The sequence below is a fragment of the Pipistrellus kuhlii genome, unplaced genomic scaffold (assembly GCF_014108245.1).
Source record: "Pipistrellus kuhlii isolate mPipKuh1 unplaced genomic scaffold, mPipKuh1.p scaffold_m20_p_2, whole genome shotgun sequence".
NCBI lineage: Eukaryota > Metazoa > Chordata > Mammalia > Chiroptera > Vespertilionidae > Pipistrellus > Pipistrellus kuhlii.
The window spans coordinates 38594796-38617691 of record NW_023425515.1 but is presented as its reverse complement, the minus strand read 5'-3'; the positions used below and the strand labels follow the sequence as shown (position 1 = coordinate 38617691).

At 42.7% G+C, this 22896-nt stretch overlaps 1 protein-coding gene across 8 annotated transcripts in view; it reads left to right on the top strand.

Moving 5' to 3' along the window:
- The window catches only part of DGKG (diacylglycerol kinase gamma), a 200607-nt gene that overhangs the window by 33668 nt on the left and 144043 nt on the right, over window positions 1-22896 (top strand). For 7 of the 8 annotated variants that reach the window (XM_036445408.2, XM_036445410.2, XM_036445411.2 and 4 more), the window contains exons 2-3: window positions 486-800; window positions 16380-16456. In XM_036445408.2, the coding sequence (XP_036301301.1) occupies window positions 734-800; window positions 16380-16456 (144 nt within the window). In that variant the 5' untranslated portion in view covers window positions 486-733. The remainder of the gene's footprint in view (window positions 1-485; window positions 801-16379; window positions 16457-22896) is intronic. The other variant, XM_045583771.1, reaches the window with a different exon arrangement.

Here is a 22896-nt window from a genome sequence, read left to right as displayed (position 1 = left end):
GATGTGAGCCAGGCTTGGGGGTATTCGTATTTACAGAGCGACTCATCAGAGGAAGGTGGGCAGCTCTAAGGTGGGATTTAGAGTCAGTGGAGAGAATGGCTCACCTTTCAAATCACCCCACAAAGGCTACTGTCCTTGCACTTACATGAGGCATCCAGCAGCCTGAGGCATTTTCATGCCTGAGGATGCCCTTAGTTGTCTCTTCTGTCTCCTTTCATGGGAGATATTTAAAATTTCTCTGAGTTTAAAAATATGGCCACCTATTCCTACAGGCCACCCATCCCCACCTGTCAGACACCTGTCTGGGGCTGTGCTGGTCTTGTCTCCATGACCTCCTCAGGCTTCCCTGAAAAAACATCCTTCCATTGAGAACCACCCCCTCCTAAAGTCTTCCAGCAAGGGAAATTTGGGGATTTTTAAATAAGAAAAGATGCCTTATGTGTACCAACGCTCTCATTCATAATGCCCTTTCTACTTCTGCCCAGGGAGAGCAAGGGTTTCTGGATTTACCTTGACTGCAGACAGAAGGATGTTCCCTGAGGAATAGCAGAGGTCTTCGCTCATCTGTTGAAAGGTACCCCCTGCTGCCATAGACACTTTGGTCCTTGAGAAGTCTCCCAGAGGGCTTGTTCATCGCATACCTGCAATGAACCAGGCCCTGGGCTGGGCCACAACTTCACCCTGGTGAACAAAACTCCATCCCTGGCCTCAAGTGCTCATACCCAGCTTAAAGATGAGTGAAGAACGCTGGGTCTCCCTCACTTCAGAAGAATTTGACCAACTCCAGAAATATTCAGAATGTGAGTAAATGGATTGAACTATCTGGGGTGGGACTTCCTCTGGTTGGGGAGAACATTTCTGGAGAGCATAGCAGAAAGCCACATAGAATGAAGCCAAACCTGACAGCTTATATTTTCTTATAAGCCCACAATTAGTGTCTAAAAATAAATAAAACAATTATCTCTATACTCCGTAAATGGTATGTGCTCTGCATAGAAATTTAGAATATCTAGGAGAAAAAAAAAGACTAGGTTAAAAAGATCACAACTAAACTCAATGATCATTTTGGATATACCCCTTCTGTGCTCATTGCTTTACATGGTGAGTTCTTGACTATACCTTTAGTTCAGCTGGCATTTTCCACCTAAAATAATACCATTAAGTATTTCCTCAGATCATTGAAACCCCTTCATGGCATAATTTTGAAGGGCTGTAGGCTGTATGGTTACAATGTTAATCACGTGCTCTAATATACTTGTGTTTGAACTCAATTTCTCCCCCCCAATAAGATACAGAATTCCCCCCCCCCCCAATAAGATACAGAATGTTGAGGCATGTCTTTTTCTTTACTTTGTTCTGGAAAAGCCTGGGTTTTCTAGTGGGGCTCTTAGTTCCAAAAGTTGTATCAAGGAACAATTCCTGTGCAGCAAAATACAGTGGTGGCTACACCCACATTCATACTGGGCACACATCTGTGCCCCCAACCTCCCAGCCCCTGCCAATCCTGACTGGTGACAGGAATCTTCCCGGGCTGTGGCAGAACTCCAGCTAACCATTGCACTCTGCACACGTGGTGACCATTGTGATTATCACCCTTGATATCATGTGGCACCCATGTTCCACTCAGTCTTACAGAGCTCCTACCTGCCCCACAGGTACCACTCCTTTGTACTAATCACCTCTCTCTTCACATTCATTGACCTAGAGCTTTTGTGAATCACTAGGCCTGTAGCATGTTGGCCTGCCTACAGATCTTGCCCTGGTCATCCTATAAATGCCCTTTTGTCAGCCTGCCCCACTCCCCTAGGATAGACAGCTCTTGTACACAACACTAGTCTGGGAGTCAGAAGGTCAGGCTCAGTGCCAGCGCTGGCTCTTGCTGCCCCGACATCCTGTTGTGCAAAATGAGAGGGTTGGACTAGATGATCTCCCTGTAGTTCTCCCACCTCTACCTAACACCCCATATGCTCCCAAGGTCAATAGAAGCTCTGAAAGCTACTAGTCAGTCTTTCTCCCAGTACCTGTCTGACCTTATTAGGTTTAGAAAAATTATGTAATGTAGTGACAAGGAGCAAGGCATTGCCCTCCAGGGTAAACTTTGTTCAATTCAATCTGCTCTGTACCAGGCTCTGTACCAGGCTCAGGCAGCAAAGTGCCAGGCCCTATCAGGATGAAAAAAAAGCACAAAAGGAATGCTGCCCTTGAGGAATCAGAAGCTTATTAGGGAGTCAGGAATGTGCTCCTGTCCCCAGCAGAGAGTAGTTTTAAGGCAGTAGGCAAACACTGGCACAGATAGCTAAATGTAGGCATAAAGGAGAAGAGAATTTAAAGCCAGGGAAATTGATAGGGGACCGTTTATTAGTTTGCTAGGCCACTGTGACAAAGTACCAAAATCTCAGTGGCTTAGACCAACAGAAAGTGTCTCACAGTTCTGGAGGCTAGAAGTCCAAAGTCAACGTGTTGGCAGGCTTGGTTCCTTCTGAGGGCTGTGAGAGGGGTCTGCTCCAGGCCTGTCTCCTTAACTGTCTTCTCCCTTTGTCTCCTTGCATGGTGTTTTCCCTGTATGCCTTCTCAGTGTCCAAATTTCCCTTTTTATATGAAGACATTCACATTGGGATGGACCCATCCTACTGCAGTATGACCTTAACTAATTATATCTGCAATGACACTATTCCCAAATAAGGTCACATCCAAGGTACTGGGGATTAGGATTTTGACATATAACTTTGAGGGGGTGGTACAACTTAACCGTAACAGAGGATTTAACTGGGTGAACTCTCTGAAGAAAAGATGTTTTAAATGTGTCTAGTAGAAGGTGTGTGTGGGGGGGGAAGGGGGGAGAAATAGAAACAATGGAGGCAAAGGTAGAGGGATACAAAGGGAGGGTGCAGCAAAATACAGTGGTGGCTACACCCACATTCACACTCAGGAATGGTAAGGAGAACTTCTGGGTTACATGAGAGGAGGAGCAAAGGGGGAGTGGAGGAGGACACAAGAGAAATGGGAGAGTAGGCGGTCTTGGCCTTGCATGTCAAGGCATGGCCTGTGGACCAAGGTGGCAAAATTTAGAACCATGAATTTGGTGGCCATATGCAGAGTAGCCTGGTGAAGGAAGCTGCCAGTTCGTGGACCTCAGACAGTAGCCTCTAGGAGAAATCTAGTCTGAGCTGAGGAATAGAGTTAAAATGATGAATGTGGCCATAAACAAATGCTAATTTGTAGAAAACTGCAGTGGAAGTGTCATAAAAACTTATGGAGCTAACACTAGATGGTTTGGCTCAGTGGAGAGAACATCAGCCTGCAGATTAAAGGATCCCAGGTTTGATTCCAGTCAATTCCAGTAGGGGGCATGCAAGAGGCAGCCAATCAATGATTCTCTCTTGTCATTGATATTTCTATCTCTTTCTTTCCCCTCCCTTCCTCTCTGAAATATCTACACTAATAAAAAAGAAACATGCAAATTGACCATACCTCTGCTCCACCCACCAGCCAATCAGAGCGAGTATGCAAACTAACCCAACTAAAATGGCTGCCACCATGGAGCTGGAGCAAGCAGGAGGCTGGGGTTGCCCCCAGAAATGGAGGAAGCCAAGCTTCCCATCTGCTCTGGCCTGCCCTGGCCTCTGCTCAAGGCTACAAAGTTTCAATTATAGAAAATAAACAAATTCCAACAAAGATGGTGGTGCTACAGAGCTGGAGCCAGCCAGAGGCTTGGGTTGTCCCGAGCGATGGAGGAAGCCAAGCTTCCCACCACCCTGGCCTGCCCTGGCCTCCCCTCAAGGCTACAAAGTTTCAATTATAGAAGATAAATAAATCCCAAATACCTTCTTCCAACTGGCCCTGGCCTATGCTTGGGTCACCAGGGGGTGTGGCCAGCCTGCAAACCACCACAGGCCCCTCACCTAGGCTGCCCCACTCCCCAAGTGAACCCCCACCCTGATTCAGGACACCCTTCAAGGCAAACCAGTGAGCCCCCACCCATGCACCAGGCCTCTAGCCTATCTAATAAAAGGGTAATATGCAAATTGACTTGTCATTCCAACACACAAGATGGCTATCCCCATGTGGACACAAGATGGCTGCCACAAGATGGCCAGCAGGGGAGGGCAGTTAGGGGTTACTAGGCCAGCAGGGGAGGGCAGTTAGGGGTAATCAGGCTGGCAGAGGAGCAGTTAGGCATCAATCAGGCTGGCAGGGGAGTGGTTAGGGGATGATCAGGCTGGCAGGCAGAAGCAGTTAGGGACAATCAGGAAGGCAGGCAGGCAAGCAATTGGGAGCCAACAGTCCTGGATTGTGAGAGGGATGTCGACTGCTGGTTTAGGCCTGAACCCCCAGAAACATCCCCAGGGGGTCCCAGATTGGAGAAGTTGCAGGCTGGGCTGAGGGACACCCCCTTCCTAGTGCACAAATTTCATGCACCAGGACTTTAGTGAAAAAAAAAATTATATATATATATATATATATATATATATATATATATATATACACACACACACACACACACACACACACACTCATGGAATTAAAGGAAGCCAGCAAAGACACCTTGAAATCTGTTAATCTGTGGGAATGGCAACATTAGGATTCAGGGCTGGTGGGTGGTTTGGGAACGTTGATGATGACACGTCTACTTCTGCATTTGTATGTGCCAGGCTCCAGGAAGCCAGCAATGAATGAGACACAATCCTTCTGTAAAGAGCTCCCAGCCCAGTGGGAAAAGACAGACAGGACTTAAACAATGATGTTCAGTATGACAGGTGCCAGTGAATGGGGAGCACAAAGGAGGAGGGTTCCAGACTCCAGAAGCACTAGTAGGAGGGAGGACAAGGAAGACATTCCAGGCAGAGGATGTGGCTTGGGCAAGACAGGGAGGTGAGACAGGGTAACTTCAAGAACTTCAAGAAAGAAAGAAAGAAAAAAGATCTTCAAGCAATAGCCAGTCTGGGAACTTTGTGCTTATATTGATGGGTGGCATGGTGGAAATTGGGCAAGAAGTGGAAAGGTAAATAAGAACCCATCTTGGGGACTGCAGCTTTCTAAGTGGAACATCCTGTAGATCCCAGGAAGGTAGGTAGTGGGCTTGGGTAGAAATGAGGGTTAGGCTATAGCTCTGACTTGGGAATCCTTGTGTAGAGACAGCAGGAAAGAAAAAAAATAGGAATGAAGGCCCTTCAGAGAGCAAGAACGTGAGGAGAGAAATGAGAAAACGGGCAGCAAGACAAATTAGTGAACAAACTATACTGGTTGAGGCAGCTAAGGGACAAAGGTGGTCCAAAGGTGACAAAGCCATCCAAGAGGCAGGGTGTGCAAAGAGGTCAGAGTATCTGTAGGAAATGGCTCCTTTGTGGATCTGGTCTTTCAACCATCAAGCTCTGTCTTTTTCAGACCCTTCCTCATTTTTTCCTAGAACTGGGTAAGATACTCTGGCACCATTGTTCTAACAGGAGAAGGAAAAAAAAAAAAAAAAAAAAAAAAAAAAAAAAAAAAAAAAAAAAGAAGATTTAGTTCTTGGAAAATGATTAATCCTCAGAGGAAATCCTGAAAAAGGCACTTATACCAATTTTAGACACATTCTGTTATTCAGTCAGATTGCATTGCTATAGCAACTGCTCTTCCATAACCACTTATACAGGAGCTTTACAATAGCAGAGTAACTGAAGTGGACAGCCTAAGAATTGGTAACTTTCCCCAGCAGGGTTTCCAGGTAGGAAAGCCCAAGAATTTGAAGGCAAGATGCCTTGGTGTGTTCTGTTTATGTAGCAAAATTCCTATACCTTCTTTGGTGGCCTTTTATCACAGGAGAAGTCATGTGAAAACTGCCCTTGTAAACATATGTACTTATTTTATATGTTTAATTACATAAGTATACACATTTATAGTTTATGTACTAGAGGCTCAGATCCTGAAATTCATGCACTGTGAGGGAGGTGTCCCTCAGCCCAGCATGCACCCTCTTAAATCTGGGACCCTTCAGGGGATGTCTAACAGCCAGTTTAGGCTCAATCCCTGTGCAGTAGACATCCCTCTCACAATCCAGGACTGTTGGCTCCTAACTTCTCGCCTGCCTGCCTACCTGTTTTCCCCCTAACCACTTCTGCCTGCCAGCCTGATCACCCCTTAACCACTCCTCTGCCAGCCTGATCAACTCCTAACTGCTCCCCTGCTGGCCTGATTGCACCCAACTGCCCTACCCTGCCAGCCCAATCACCCCCAACTGCCCTCCCCTGCTTGCCTTGTTGCCTACAACTGCCCTCCCCTGCTGGCCTGATCACCCACAATTGCCCTCCCTTGCCGGCCATCTTGTGGCAGCCAACTTGTGATGACATGGGGGCAGCCATCTTGTGACTACATGATGGTAGCCATCTTGTGACTACATGAGGGTAGCTATCTTTTGTGTGAGGGTGTGATGGTCAATTTGCATATTATCTCTTTATTTTATAGAATACCCACATATATCGTTGGCAGGAAGCTTAATGTGAATTAGTAGTGTAAAATACTCATAAAAAAAGATGTGATATTAAGACTTTTTTGTTACAAAATAAAAACAAGTATAAAATTTGAAAAGCCAGAAATTTAAAGATACTCACAATTCCACCTGCCAGTGGTAACCACTAACATTATATTAAAAACTAAAGGTCTGGTGCACCAAATTCGAGCATGAGGTGAGGGGTTGCCCCTAATTACCCCCTTTGCCAGCCTAGTTACCCCCAACTGCCCTCCTTGCTAGCCTGGTTGCCCCAACTGCTGCCCTCTGCCAGCCTGGTTGCCTCTCACAACTCCCCCCCCCCCCGCCAGCCTTTTTACCCCCAACTTGCCCCCTGCTGGCCTGTTCACTCCAACTGCCCCTCCCTGCTGGCTTAGTTGCCCCTTCTCTGTCCCCCCTGACAGCCTGGTACCCCACGCAGCCTGCTGGTCAGTTGTTTGGTCATCCCTTCCTAACCTCCCTGATGGCCTTGTCACCCCACACATCCTGCTATTCAGTTGTTACTGTGAGGGTGTTATGACTAATTTGCATATTACCCTTTTATTAATATAGATGCCCAGTTGGTGTGGCTCAGTGGTTGAGCATCAACCTATGAACCAGGAAGTCATGGTTCAATTCCCGATCAGGGCACATGCCTGGGTTGCAGGTTCTATCTTAGTGTATGGGAATGCAGGAGGAGACCAATCAATGATACTCTCATCATTAATGTTTCTATCTCTCTCGTCCTCTCCCTTCCTCTCTGAAATCAATAAAAATATTTTTTTTAAAGTATACACAGATATCTCAAAAATGTATACATTTTAACAGCTGATAGCTCAATTTTGAAAATGAAATGTTTTTTAACAAACACTGCTTTTATAATTATTCAAAGTGTGATATATACATTTGGGGGGGGGGGAGAGCATCGTATATATTAAACTATTTGTACCATTAGGCTATTTGCTGTTTTCTTCACCCTAACAATATTTTTAAAGTATCTATTGATGCATCAAAACAATTTTAAAACTTAGTGGGTTAAAGCAACTAACCCACTTTTGTTTTTCCCCGTGATTCTATGGCTCAGGAATCTGCACAGGACACAGCAGGGATGACTAGTTCCTACTCCACACTGTTTGGGGCTTTGAGTAGGATGCCTCAGATGATCCAACATGGCTGATTCCTCATATCCTGGTGCCTCAGTGGTCCTCCAAGGGGCTTCTTTCTGTAAGCACTTTCTTATCTCTCAGGACCTCCCTGTTGGCCTCTCTTCCCAGCAGAAGACCCTGGACTTTTTACACATGGCTTGGGCTCCAAGAGCATAAAAGCAGCTGCTGCCAGGACTTTTTGACACCTGGGCTCAGAGGGACCTGGGTGGAAATGAGGATTAGGCTATAGCTCTGACTTGGGAATTCTTGTGCAGAGACAGCAGGAAAGAAAAAAAAAATAGGAAGGAAAACCTTTCTGAGAGCAAGAATGTGAGGAGAGAAAGGAACTCTTCACATTCCATTGGTCAAAGCAGTCCCAGGCCTGGCCCAGATTCAATGCTATAAAGGAATGTACTCCACATTCTCTGGGAGAGCAACTAACACGGGGAGGGGAATATTGATGACAGCCATCTTCACAGACCAGCTAGCACCCAATATAGTACATTATACATTCCCGTATCATGCAGCACTTTTCAGAAGCATGGTTTTTAGCGGTTGTAGAGATTTCTTTTGAATACATATACATTATTTTATTTAAACAAACCACTAATAATGATCTTAGAATCCTATATAATAAAAGACTAATATGCAAATTGTCTCCTCGAAGGGGAGTTCAACCTGGAGTTTGACCAGCAACCAGGGGACAGGACCAGCCGGCCAATTGCCCAAGGCCCCTACCCTCGCTGCCTGACCAATCGGACCCCACCCATGCACAAATTCGTGCACCAGGCCTCTAGTTATTAATACATTCACAGTGTCTAGTAAAGTGTACTGATATCCACATTCTCTCCTGCCCTGATCAGACCTCTCAAGAGAACTGAATTTATTTCCAGGCATCAGGGTTCACCATGAATATGGACAAACTGGAACTTGTTTGAGAAGTGCAGAAAGGTGAGGGGCCTCCCAGCCTGAAGTGGCTGAAAATACTATACATATATACTGGAGAAGGTCAGTCTCAAGGAAAGGTGTATTAAAATAGCTACAGTGCTATTGCAGGGAGGGGTTGTTAAGCTAATTTGAAATGCCTTCCAGAAGAAGCCCTAGGACTAATGAGATGAAATCATTGAAATAAAGACTTTAAAGTAAGAAATACACTGATTCTTAGTGGTCAAACCTGCCCAAGAAGAAACACAATTGACTTAAAAGCAACTGAGTTTCCTTTCCCTAGAACTGTCTGGAGAAAACCAAGATGGTGGCATAGGGTAAACACCCGAATGCAGCCTACCACAACAAATTTGAATTTAGAACTGAAAAACAGGGGAGGCATTGCCCTGAAGCGCCAGACGGCTGGCTGAGAGGAGGCTCTGCCATCTGGGAAGGAGAGAGAAGGCACGCTGAACCTCAGGAACTGTGAAGGTACGGAGAACTGTGTGTGCGAAAAGGCGCTGGCTTAATCCCGGTGCGGAGAGAAAGGGCCGGACCGAGATTGCTGCTGGATTACTCCCTGCATGCAGAGAGGGCAGGCCGGGCTGAGTTCACTACTGGCTTACTCCTGGCGCGGAGAGGGCGAACAGCTAACGCGGCTGGCTTTCTTGTCCGAGAGGAAAACAGAATCAGCCTATTGCTCTGATAAACGGCCCCAGACAGGGAGAGGCCAGACTGTCAGGCAGTGGGCAGAGATCTCTTGGAGGTGTGTGAAGCCAGAGGCCATTACTGCGGGACTTGGGGAGGAGCCGAAGGGAAAACAAAGTTTGTCTGCACCAACCCGAGACTCCGCCCTACCTGTGGCTGAGCACAGAAGCTCTCCCAGAGGCTGGCTTTCTCTAAGGAGGGACTTGCAGGAATCCAAAACTTGTCTGCGCCTTTACCAAAGAGGTGTGCGCGCGCCTGCAACCAATCTTCCAAAACTCTCCACGAACAGGACTTTTCTAAGGCGAGACTGACAGGGAACCAAAGATTGTCTGCGCCACCCCGAGACCCCGCCCTATTCAAGCAGAGTACGGAAACCCTCCTAGCTGAGACACTGCTGATCCTCACAGCCAATTGGCTTGGAGATCAACGCTTCCCAGTGATACCAACAATAAGCAAGGCTTAACAACAAGACTGCACACACAGCCCATAAAGGGCTACACCAAGACTGTTCACTGCAGGTAACTGGGAAAGCTGTGCTACTGGGCTCTACCAGAACACCTAGCACACAAAGCTATTCCATCAAATCAGGGAGACAACTAAAATGCAGACAAGAAGGACACAAAGGAAGGAGATGGAGGAAAAGAAAAGATTGGACATTGAGTTCAAAACTACAGTTATAAGGTTATTCAACAATATCCTAAAAAAGGCCGATAAAATAAATGAGACCTATGAGGATATGAAAAGGGAGCAACTAGAAATACTAAGGGATCAACAAGAAATGAAGAAAACATTGTCTGAAATAAAAAATATTATACAAAGTCCTAAAAACAGACTGGAAGATCGCAAGAATCAAGACAAAGATTTAGAACACAAAGAGCCAGAGGACACTCCTCTGCAGAAGGGAGAAGATAAAAGAATCCAGAAAGTTGAAGATAGTGTAAGAAACCTCTGGGACAATTTCAAGCGAACCAACATCAGAATTATGGTGATTCCAGAAGAGAGAGAGCAAGATACCGAAAGAGTACTAGAAGAAATAGTGACAGAAAACTTCCCCCACCTGGGGAAAGAAATAGACTTACAAGTCCAGGAAGCCCACAGAACCCCAAACAAAAGGAATCCAAGGAGGACCACACCAAGACATATCATAATTAAAATTCCAAGAGCAAAAAACAAAGAGAGAATATTAAAAGCAGCAAGAGAAAAGCAGGTAGTGACCTATAAAGGAGCATCCATAAGATTGTCAGCTGATTTCTCAACAGAAACCATGCAGGCCAGATGGGAATGGCAAGAAATATTCAAGGTGATGAATAAAAAGAACCTACAGCCAAAAATACTCTACCCAGCAAAGCTATCACTCAGAATGAAAGGCCAGATAAAGAGCTGCACAAATAAAAAAAAGCTAAAAGAGTTCATCACCACCAAACCAGAATTATATGAATTGCTGAAGGAGGTTATTTAGGAAGAGGAAGAAGATAAGGATAAAAATTATGATCAACAAATACATAGCTATCAACAAGTGAATCTAAAAACCAAGGGAATTTAAAAATCTGATGAACAATATTAACTGGTGAATATAATAGAATCAGAGGTATGGAAGGGGAGTGGACTGACGATTCTCAGGGAAAAGGGGAGTGGGGGAGCGGGAAGAGACTGAACAAAAACTGTGCACCTATGGATGAGGACAATGGGGGATGGGAAAAGGACAGAGGGTGGGGTGGGAACCTGGTGAAGGAGAGCAATTGAGGGGGAGAAGAGGATCACATTTGTAATAATCTGAACAATAAAGATTTATTTAAAAAAAAAAAAAAAAGAACTGTCTGGGCATAGTTGGCTGAGACACTGCAGAGGAGATTAGAACATCAGATGTCTGGTTGTTTAAATGACCTTCATTAGCCCTTCCAATATGTAGTTTCTATGTTTAAACAGGTTTCTTTCAACCTCAGAGGACGTGAGCATATGGGGATTCCTCCTACTAACCCTCCCCCTAACAGCTTTAGAAATATAATTGGCTTACTGTCCTTCTAGTCCTGATATTTGGGTGGAGGGGAGTTTCCATCAGGTTTTTTTTTTTTTTCATTTAATTTTTTAAAAAGAAACTACCAGCTTATTCAAAAAAGAAAAAAGGGATAGAGTATCAATTTTGAATTTTAATTCTCTAAGGAATTAGAGCAAATATTTCTTACATCAGCTAGTGGTTGCTTGATTTTGTAGATCTTTTAAAGTTTGGAGACATCTTAGTCATCATTAAATCCAACTTCTATCTATTATACAAATGAGAACATTAAGTTCTGAAGACCCCAGTGACTTGCCCAAGATCACCTAGAAGCTCAGTGTCAGAATAAGAATTAGAACCAAAATTCTCAATCCCAGGTCAGATGCAATTTACTTCAATTTAGTTCTAACAAATTAAACAGAAATGTATTCATTGGAGTCTAATCTCAACCATACATTGCTTAATATAGATATCAATTCAATTACAATAGAATAAATTTTTAAAATACATTTAAAGAGAATGAATCAGTACATTATGCTATTCAGAAATATATTTCATTCAACTCCTATCAAGGCAAGGGAAAGTATCTGACTTTTAGAAGTATGTAATTTACACTCAAAATTCAAACCTGTCAGTGTGAATATGGAAGCCAGAGGAAATGTCTAGGACTGATTTGTAGAACAATGTGGAACTCTAATTGAGTTTCTCTGAAACCTTGCTATTTAATTGGCCATGTCCACTTGCTTCCATCTTGGAAGGGATAACCACTTCATTCTTACCCACATCTTTTTCACACAACTGACTCTCTTTATTAGTGATAACTCGGACTCTGACCTCAAGCAGTAACATAATCTATGGATAAGGGAATACTTCTATGGAACAATGGTTGTAAACTGTGAATGTGTGTGTGTGATCTCCTGGAAATCTTGTTAAAATGCAGATTCTGAATCATCAGTCTGGATTAGTTCTGAGATTTTGCATTTCTTTTCTTTTCTTTTTTTCTTTTTTTTCCTTCATTGATTTCAGAGAGGAAGGGATGGGGAGAAAGAGATAAAAACAATAATGAGAGAGAATCATTGATTGGCTGCCTCCTGCACATCTCCCACTGATGATCGAGCCCACAAACCAGACATATGCTCTGACCTGGAATCCAACCATGACCTCCTGGTTCATAAGTCAGCACTCAACCACAAAGCAACACTGGTCAGGCAGATTCTGCATTTCTAACAAGCTCCCAGGCCATGCTGATGCTGGTGATACAAAGATCACAATTTTAGTTACAAGAAAGTACAAGTTGTCTGATCCATTTCTCCACATTCACCTAAAATATGATTGATGAGGCCAAATTATTTGGAGAAAAGGGGAAATATTGTTGGCAATACAAACTTTACTTACACAAATAAGCCATATCAGTCATTCAGATCACTTATGATGAATCAGAAAATCTTAGTATTCTAAAGAGGGTTTTCTTATTTCAGCCAAAATTCCCTCTGCTCCAATGTAAAGTCTTTTTCTTTTATTCTATATACTAGAGGCCTGGTGCATGAAATTGGTGCAAGAGTAGGCCGTCCTTCCCCCTGGCTGCCTGCACCGGCTTCCCTCTGGCACCCAGACCGACCTGGGCTTCCCTCACAGCCCCAGCTTCTTATAAAAGAACATCCGGTCTAATTACCATATTACACTTTTATAATTTTAGATAATACTGTGGCAGAACCATCACTTCAACAGGTTTCCCCAAGTTGTTAGCTTGGTGGGTCTCAATGGTACTCAGTCTTCAACTACAGTGGGAAGCTTTGAACACTTCTAATGTCCTTCCCACATCCCCATAACCCTGCACCCTTGGACTGTTTAATCATCATCTGTAGGCATCAAACCCAGGTGTTGGTGGTGTCTAAAACTCCTGACATGATTCTAACATGCAGCCAAGGTTGACAACCACTGGTCTACCTTTTCTCCCTACGCCCCTGGGAATATAGAACAAACCAAATCCCTTTTTCAGCCCTCATTTATTTCACAAATCTTTATGGAGCATCAATGTTATGCCAGGCAATGGACTACATGCTAGAGATAAGCAGTGAATGGGAAAAGAGGTGTAACTGAGAGGTGCTCATGCTTATGAAGCTGGACCTTCTTACACATACTTCCACATTCTGCTCTAGGCTCATTCATCTTGGATAGAAAGGTGAGCCTGGGGATCCAGTGCTCTTAGCCCTGGCGTATGTCTTTCCAGGACTCCTGGAAAAGCTCATTCTTGCTTTTGTGCATCTCACTATGTTCTTGACTCCCTGGAGTACTTAGAAAACTTATACATCTCAGCCTTCACAAGAAGAAGAGAAATCTAATTGTTTGTGTTTTGTTCTCATGTACCAACTTGCTCCTGTGTCTTCCCTCTATGGATGCAGAGTCATTTATGGTCTTCTCAATCTGTAGAATATGTTCCTCTAGCCTCCTCATCATGTTTGCTTGTTTGTTTTGTTGTTGATTTTTCTGTGTTGTGACAGGCAAGCTTTTCTAGTTAGCCACAGATACAGGAGTGTTGCTTAAGGCCTCATCAAAAGTGAGGTCCAGCCAAAACCAGTTTGACTCAGTGGATAGAGCGTTCAGCCTGAGGACTGAAAAGTCCTGGGTTCGATTCTGGTAAAAGGCATGTACCTTGGTTGCGGGCACATCCCCGGTAGGGGGTGTGCAAGAGGCAGCTGGCTGATGTTTCTCTCTCATCGATGTTTCTAGCTTCCTATCCCTCTTCCTTCCTCTCAGTAAAAATCAATAAAATATATTAATATATTGTCCTCAAATAAATATATTGTCCTCAATCAAAATACTGGTTTTATATAATACTACTCTCATACCAAGAGGACCCATGCTCCAAATTTTACTTTTATTAATTTGGCCACTCTGGCTGAGCTGAAAATCTGTCATTAAAATAGAGTCTAAAATATAGGGGTTTAAAAAAAATAATTAAGCTTCTCACAAGATAATTTGAATATAATTTATGTATGTTGTTAACTGAGCTCTGGCCTAATTCTAAACTCTCTCCCATTTGGTTGCCAGAGTGGCCTTTAGGAAACAGAGACTCAGTTATATTTTCCCACTACCCAAACAAATTTTAACAGTTTTAAATCAATGTTCTTAACTTTGTATTCAAATCTGGCCCTCACAAATCTGTCCTGAAACTACTCTCTGGTTTTAACTTTTCCTAAATGTCCTGTGATGCCCATCTACACATTTTTATGCCCTGTCCCTTCTGTAAATACCTTTTACACCTTATGTCTGCCTTTCAAAACCTATGCATTCTTTACAACCCAGCTCAAATGATACCTTCTTCAAAGGGTATCCCCAGTCTTCATTCCAAACACCACTAGCATCCTACTTTGACCTCCTTCCCACTCATTTTACTTCTTCTGCTGCATGCTTCCTAGAGCTTCATATTATTGCTAATGCATCTATTATACTTTTCCTTGTGCTAGCAAATGTTCGGGAAACAATATTTACTTAAGGAAAAGTAATATAGACTTTTGAGTCAGACTAGACTGAAGTTAAAACCCTGATTCTTAGACAAGTGACTTAATTTTTCTGAATTGCAGCTTCTTCATTGGTAAATTGAGAAAATATTACCAAATTTGTATGGATTGGTATGGGATAATATATGATAATATGCAATAAAGGTCTCCAATAAAGGAAAGCTATTATTACCACAGTGATTCAGATCATCTCCCTGACTAATTCATCAACGGTACCTTACAGCATCTTATTCTCCAAAGTGTTTTCTGAATTGAATGGAAGCAGTCCAAACCAATGGCATCTGCTGCCTGGATCTCACTGAGCTATTAGTGTTTCAACATCTGTTTTGACTTTCAGAAAGAATGTCCATTTTTAGGCATCAGCAGCATTTTCCTGTGGCATTTCAATATGTCTCAATCTTGAAATGATTATAATTTGTGCTTGATTGAATCCAAATCAGCAATGCCATGGAGAACAGCCCAGCCCACGAGCATGTCTACTTTACATAGGCCTAAGAGAGCATAGCCCTCTGGTACAAAGAGCCTGAACACCAAGGAACACTGTGTCACCTTCTAATGACATTGTCCTTTACTCAGATGTCTAAATAGTGGCATCAGTGGAGCTTAAAAAGCTCTTAACAATCCAGAATACTGCAAAACAGGGAGAGCACAGAAAACCTGTTTTTCTTCAATATCTAGACTACTGGTAACTATACCGGATGCACTCAGAATGTATTTATAATAACAATTATAGACTCTATTTTATTGACTTCTAATTTCTTTGTAAACCTTTCCACCAAAAGAATCTACCCATTTTTTCAGTAAGTTCTGATTTATTTCCTATGGAAAGCAGAATATTCTAAACCACTATTTTTCATGAATCCCTGGTCCCCATTTCAGCACCAAGGACAGAGTATCACAGGGTTTAATGCCCACCCATCCTAATTATAATTATCAAAAATTTAAATGTTTTAACTTTTTTGTTCAAATGTTTTTGGTATGATATACAAAGACTCACTAGGCTATCACAGCTCTTGGTGTAGAACTAAGGCAGGATATGGACAAGATAGACAAGTTAATAATGATTATAACACTATATGACAAGTGCTATTATAGACTTAAGTACAAGTCACATGAGAATCATGAGAGGGAATAATTGATTGGTAAAAAAAAAAATGCTTTACAAAGGAGCTGATATTTGAGCAGGGCACTGAGAATTGAGTAAACTTTGCAATGCAGAAAAATACCATGAAGAGTACTGGTATTTCTGGAATTTTGTTTGGTGTGGCTGAAAAGTGGCAAGCTAAGGTGAGAATTAACCTTAGATTAGGTTGTCACATACTTATATTATATATTAAGATAAGGGGATTATGTTTTATCCTAGAAAAACTGAGAGCCACTGAAAGGTTTTTGAGCAGGGGCATAGCCTGATTAGACTTGTGTTTTAGTAAAATAGGAGAGAGAATATAATGAAAAAAAGAAAAAGAAAAGAAATGAGAGGGCAGGAGGATAGGGTGACATTATCTGTATGGTCCTGGAAATGAGGGACTGCTTCATCATAACCAAGATTAGACAGGGAGAATTTACTTGGCCCATCTCCCACCAGCTGTTCACCAGTGTTTCACATGTGGACTCTGTTTCTCCAGATTCTTCTAAGAAGATAAAGGATGTCTTGGCTGAATTTAATGAGAGTGGAAGCCTCAAACAATGTGACTCACATGAGGTAAGGAAATTTCCATTTCAAGCCTTTAAAAATTTCATAATCCAGCTTTCTACAATTTGTTCTCCTGTTGGAAGTATAGTTCACATTGAAGAACTTGTTTCTCAACATATTTTTTCCTGTCTCAAGTGAGTTATTAGTGCTACCTAGAATTATACAGTTCCCACATCCATTCACCCTCTCATTGTCCTATAAACCACATCATACCTTCTCTCTTCTCAAATCTCTTATTTTTTATTCCTCCTCATAAAGCGTACACAGTTTATTCAGGGATTTCTGGATATTTGGTTTGGTGTGGCTGAAAAGTGGCAAGCTAAGGTTAGAATTAAATAGACTAGGTTACCACATACTTATATATTAAGATAAGGGGATTATGCTTTATCCTAGAAAAACTGAGAGCCACTATGTTTTCTGCTTTATGAAAAAATGGAAACAGCCCTAGCTGGTTTGGCTCAGTAGATAGAGTGTTGGTCTATGGACTAAAGGGTCCTGGGTTTAATTCCAGCCAAGGGCACATTCCCAGGTTGCCAGCTCAGTCCCCATAAGGGAGCATGCAGGAGACAACTGGTCAATGATTCTCTCATCATTGATGTTTCTATCTTTCTCTCCCTCTCCCTTTCTCTCTGAAATACATATATATAAATTTATATATAAAATTTTTAATGAAAGCAGTCAGAAGAGATCTTCCATAAGATCTCTACTCACATACATACCTTTTCTCCTGTAACAAAAAATGAAATCTCCATGCTGTTAATTCTAGCCCCTCTACTGTGCACTCAATCCTATCCTCTTTTGATCTATTGACAGGCATTGCTTCAGCAACTCTATCTATCTATCTATCTATCTATCTATCTATCTATCTATCTTTCTATTTATCTTCTATCTATCTTCTATCTATTTCTACCTCTATCTCCTTCACATCAGATTCTTCTATATATTTTGTTTTTCTCATAAATATATTTCTCCTATATTGAAAATGTCCTTCAGATTCCACTTCTCCCTCTAGCTACTATCTCATTTCCTTCCTGTCCTTTATTGGAAATCGTTTACTGTGCAAAAGATTTGTCTGTACTCATTGCCTTCAGTTTCTCTTCTTCCCACATTCTTGAAAGCTTTGCAATCAGCATGTAGCCCCTACTCGCCATCTAAAACCACTAGCCTATAAAGCCAAGGATCTCCATGTGGATAAACTCAATCCTTACTTTACTCAACAGAATTGGTTGAGTAGAGTATATTTGGACATGGGTGGCCAAATTCTCTCCCACTTTCTTCATTTGGCTTTTAGGATACCACAGTCTCCTAGTTTTCCTCCTGGTTTAAAATTCAAATAAGTATCTCAAACTTAACATGCACTAAACTAAACTCCTTGATCTTCTTCTGTAAAACCTGTTTTCCCAGCAATCTTCCCATTTCATCAAATGGCAATTCCATTTTTCAAGTTATTCAGCCTAAAACTATGAAGTCATCATTGACTTTTCTCTTTTTCTCACATCCCACATTCAATTGGCCAGCAAACTCTGGCACTTCTACATTTAAAATATACCCAAAATCTAGCCACATCTTACCACTAGCAGTGCTACCACCCTGGCCTGAGTCATCACCATATTCTTCCCAGATTATTGCAGTAGTCTCCTAACTGGGCTCCCTGTTTCTTCTCTTGACTTTTAAAGTCTCTTCTTCACACACATCCTAAGCAATATGCTAAAACCTAAGTCAGATCATGTCACTGCTCTGTCAACAATCTCCCACAACCGCTACTCAGAACAAAAGTCAAGATCACCACAATTTGCAGCTCCCCCTTCACTATGACCCCATCTCTTGCTATTCTCCTCTCCTCATTCCTTTCTAGCCATAGTAGCCTCCTTCATGCTGTCAAATAAGCCTCAGGCGCCCTAACCTTAGCACCTTTGCATTTGCTTTTGCCTCTTCCTAGAATGTTCCTACCCCAGATAAACACATGGTTCATTTTCTCACCTCAAGCGTTGGCCTAAGTAATTTTCTTAGTGAATATCACCTTTCCTCTATCCCCCTGCTCTGCCTCTTTTTCTTCCTTAGTACTTCTCACCATCTGGCCCACTATGTAACTCACTTATTTATCTATATCTATATAGACAGTTATTTGTTCACTGCTGTGTCTCAGGGGCCCAGACGAGTATTCAACACATAGCAGACACTCAGCAAATGTTTGTTGAATAAGTAAAGGAATGCAAGGCCTCTCCCACTTTCAAATTCAACTCATCTAATGTTTCTTGAACATCCAGGCATGCAGAACATCTAAAGATAAAAAAGTACAATTTCTCCATTCAGCAACTTACTTTCTTTTGATATATATATATATTATTGATTTTGTACAGAAAGGAAGGGAGAGAGATAGAGAGTTAGAAACATCCATGAGAGAGAGTCATCAATCAGCTGCCTCTTGACACCCCCTACTGGGGATATGCCCACAACCAAGGTACATGCCCTTGACCAGAATCGAACTCGGGACCCTTCAGTCCCCAAATCGACTCTCTATCCATTGAGCCAAACCGGTCCCGGCTGCAACTTACTTTCTACTGACAGGGTCAAGTTTAAGAGTCATCACCCTGGACTCACATGGGGTTTATGTTAGACCCCTACCTCTGCTGCCAACCAGCAATGTGGTCTTGAGTAGTATTTTACCTCTTTGAGCCTCAGGGTTTCATCTGTGACCTGAAGATAACAATAACAACAAAAAGGACCTTGAAGTTTGCAGATAGTAGATTAAATGAGATAATGTTTGCAAAGTGTCTAAAGTTTCGACAGGACACTGAAAAAGGTTACCCGTCACTGCTCCCCTTCTATCCCCGTACCCCAGAATGTTTTCAACTCAACTCCTTTTTCCCCATTCCTGGTTCCTATTATGAGGGTCAGTTGTGGAAAAGTGACCCATCAGTCAGGCAAACTTGAGGAAAGGCCACTTATTCATATTGTTCACCCTTTCAACAAACTTTGAGTCAACATCTCTGCTGGGCACTGGGCAGAAATCCATAGAGCCCATGCTCTCCAGGTACATCTGGGAGGGACGTTGGATAAAATGCACCCACCATCAAGAAAAGAATGCCAGAGGAAAGTTGCTGGAACTGAAACAAGACTGATTATGCACCATTTCAAAAGACATTCCTGAAGAGAAGCCATGCGGGGAAGATGGCAGAGCCAACAAAGAACTCTCAGCCTCCCCCCCCCCCCCACACCCCCTCCACTCCCAGCCCAGCTCCAAAAACACGGGGAACAAAGCCTAGCGGGGGCTGCTAATCAGCCTGTCCGCCCTGAAGCTGGCAAGTGGGAGGGGAACAATTTGCTCAGGGCCACCCAGAGTGTGAAGGCCACAGGAGCTTTCAGAAGCAGGGAGCGGCAGCTCAGCTGTTTATGAGCACTCTCGCCGCCCCCTCCGCCATCCTGCTGGCCCCCACTCTTTGTATTAGGTATGTGCAGCACTGCTGTGTCCCAGGGGAATTCTGTCACTCTGATTTCATTCCCTTTCACAGTGTATCTGACTTCTAATAGGTGTAATGTCCTGGCATGGGGTTGGGGAAACAACAGGGTTTAATTTCTCTTAAGCTTGATGGCTTACTGCTGCTAAAATGTCTCCACAAGAAACAAGCTAGCTGTCAGAAGGGTCAGGTGACTAGCAGAGCGAGGTGGGGAATAAAAGTCTGTAGAGTGGCAAGGCAGCACCTGGCCATGCGCAGTGTGCCCTGGACCATCGGCATTGTGTAGTTCTCTGGAGAGCAGAGTGCAGCTGAAGACAGTCAGGAAGTGGACAAGAGCATCGAAACAAAAGGGACATGATGGCTTGGTGGCACTGTGACCTAAAACTGATACACACTGATACACAAATCAGTTCTGACATCGTTTTATGACTTTGAGCAAGTTATTTATGTCTCAGAATTTTTTTTCATCCACTAACAGCAGTAACAGTCCTACCTCCCACTATTGTTTTTTGGACATAAGGGAGACAATGCATGTAAAGTGCCTCATGCATGGTAAACTCTCCATCTAGCTCCCCTCCCATCTTAACCAGTGTAAGAATGAACACACTCTCCTTACACAGGTTGTAGCAGCAATTGCCCAGCTATATGGCATATGGATCAGACCTTACATGAAAGTCGCAGGAATTTTTTTGGTGGGGTGGGTAATAGGCTTGAACAATGTCAGAAGCTATGTTATTACTCCAGGGCTCAGAGAATTGCCAATGTGCCTCATAGCAATTAGTTATCTGGTTCGAACGTAGTACCTAGCCACTCCCCTACCCATCAGAGATATTGACTAACAGCTACTCTGAATCTGGCCTGTGCTCATAAAGATCCTATTCTCTCATAATCCAAGTATCATTTTGACAATGGCACAGTCACATTTCTTGGCTACTGAAATTGGGGTGTCTAGAGGGAGTGGCAGGAAACAGATGTCAGCACTGGGACCTGTGGCAGATACAGTAACAGGAGCACTGGACTAGGTGTCAGAAGATCTGGCTTCTGGTTTAACTCTGCCACTAGCTAGGGGGTAGGGTTGGGGGGGGGGGGTACAATCACTGAACTTCTAGGCCTCAGTGGTGTGAGGAGATCTAGTCTTATCTGAACTATTTTGATGTGAATGCTCTGTGTTTCCATGTTTATTTTATACCACCCTCTTCTGTGGAATAGGAACATAAATAATAGAACATGTGTTCATTCATTATTGTTTTCTAAGTTCTTGAAGCACTTTGTTCATTCTTTTCCTATGGTACTCACCACTGTTGACCTGTTTTAGTATTATTTCAATATCTTTACCATATATATATATATATATATATATATATATATATATATATATATACATATGACTGAATCTCTTGAAGGCATGGACCATGCTTAACTCATTGGTGTGTTCCTCAGTGCTGTCCAGCACTGTCTTACTAGTATACTTAGGCAATTCAATTTATACATGAATGGACCGCACAATAATTGATGACAGCCAACCGTACCAATTAGGAATCCAGCAATCATTAAAATACCCACCAGGAAACACTGTTAGGTAGAAATGGGAAAACAGATGAAATAAGACATTTCACTACCTTCCAGGATCTCTACATCTTGTCAGAGAACAAAGGTATATCACAGACAACTATATATTAATAGAGGGCAGCAGATATGAGTGTCTCAAAACAGAACCAAGGTGGAAAAGTACAGCAATTTAGGTGCAGGAGGTCACACCAGGGCCCCTGGAGAAGGTGGGATATGAATCAGACCTTAAAGGATAGCTAGAATTTTAACAGGTAGAGACAGAAACAGTTCATGCAAAGCACATGGAAGGTTGGCCAGAGAAGAACACAGAGATCTGAATAGAAAGCATGTGGAGGTATACAAAGGCACTAATATGAGAAAAGACCAGAATGGTCTCAGAGCTTGAAGTCACTACAGATCTAGGTTGAGTGGGATTATTGGAGGGCTGTGAATCCCAGACTTAGGGATTGCAGAGGAGATCACTGTACTGTGGAAACACTACATGTTAGACCTTCTATTTACATAGATCTTTATTTCATCTAATTTCTTTTTTGTGTATTATTTATAGAGTGAAATATAGGAGCACATAGTACATGTACATAATTTATAAGTAAAGATAAATGGAATGTTTGCTTCAAAATGTTATGGAGGCACGCATAATTTAAAAAATTTGGAGACAACCTATCTCAACTCTCTTATGGGCAATTAGAAGCCATGGAGATTTCTGAGTAAGGAAGCACTCTGCTTCAGGAAGGTCAACCTGGCAAGGAAGGATAAGATGGGGAGGCCAGCAGATGGAGGTGGACATAAGGAAGCCTTTGAGAGGTATTGCCACAGTGCAGGTAGGATATGTGCAACAGAAGTCTGAAATCCAGGTCAATGGGGCCTTCAATGGCCCCCTTGTCAGGTTGGTGGTAGATGGGCAATGGACACAAGCAGACCTGGATGTGACAGACATTGCAAAAGAACAGCAGACAGAAGGGAGAGATAAGAACTAGTCTCAAACTGCTGGGAGTTGAAAGCTGAGCATGGGATGTTGGGAGAATGATGGCATTATTAACATTAACAGAAACTGTTGGAAGAGGAACTGGTTTAGGGAGGAAGCTAATTAAGATTTAGAACTTGAGGCCCTCCAGCCCAGCACTCAGAAACAGAGTTTAAAAGAAAGGAGAACCAGCTAAAAGATCTCCTAAATCTAACACTGACCTTGTTTGACAGCCTTTCAGCTTTGGTTTTTATTTTTATGTGTTTTTTTTTAGTTTTGCTTTTTGTTTTGGAGGGGGTGTTGTTGTTGTTTATTTGTTTTTAATATATTTTATTGATTTTTTATAGAGAGGAAAGGAGAGGGAGAGAGAGAGTTAGAAATATTGATCAGCTGCCTCCTGCACACCCTCTACTGGGGATGTGCCCACAACCAAGGTACATGCCCTTGACTGGAATCGG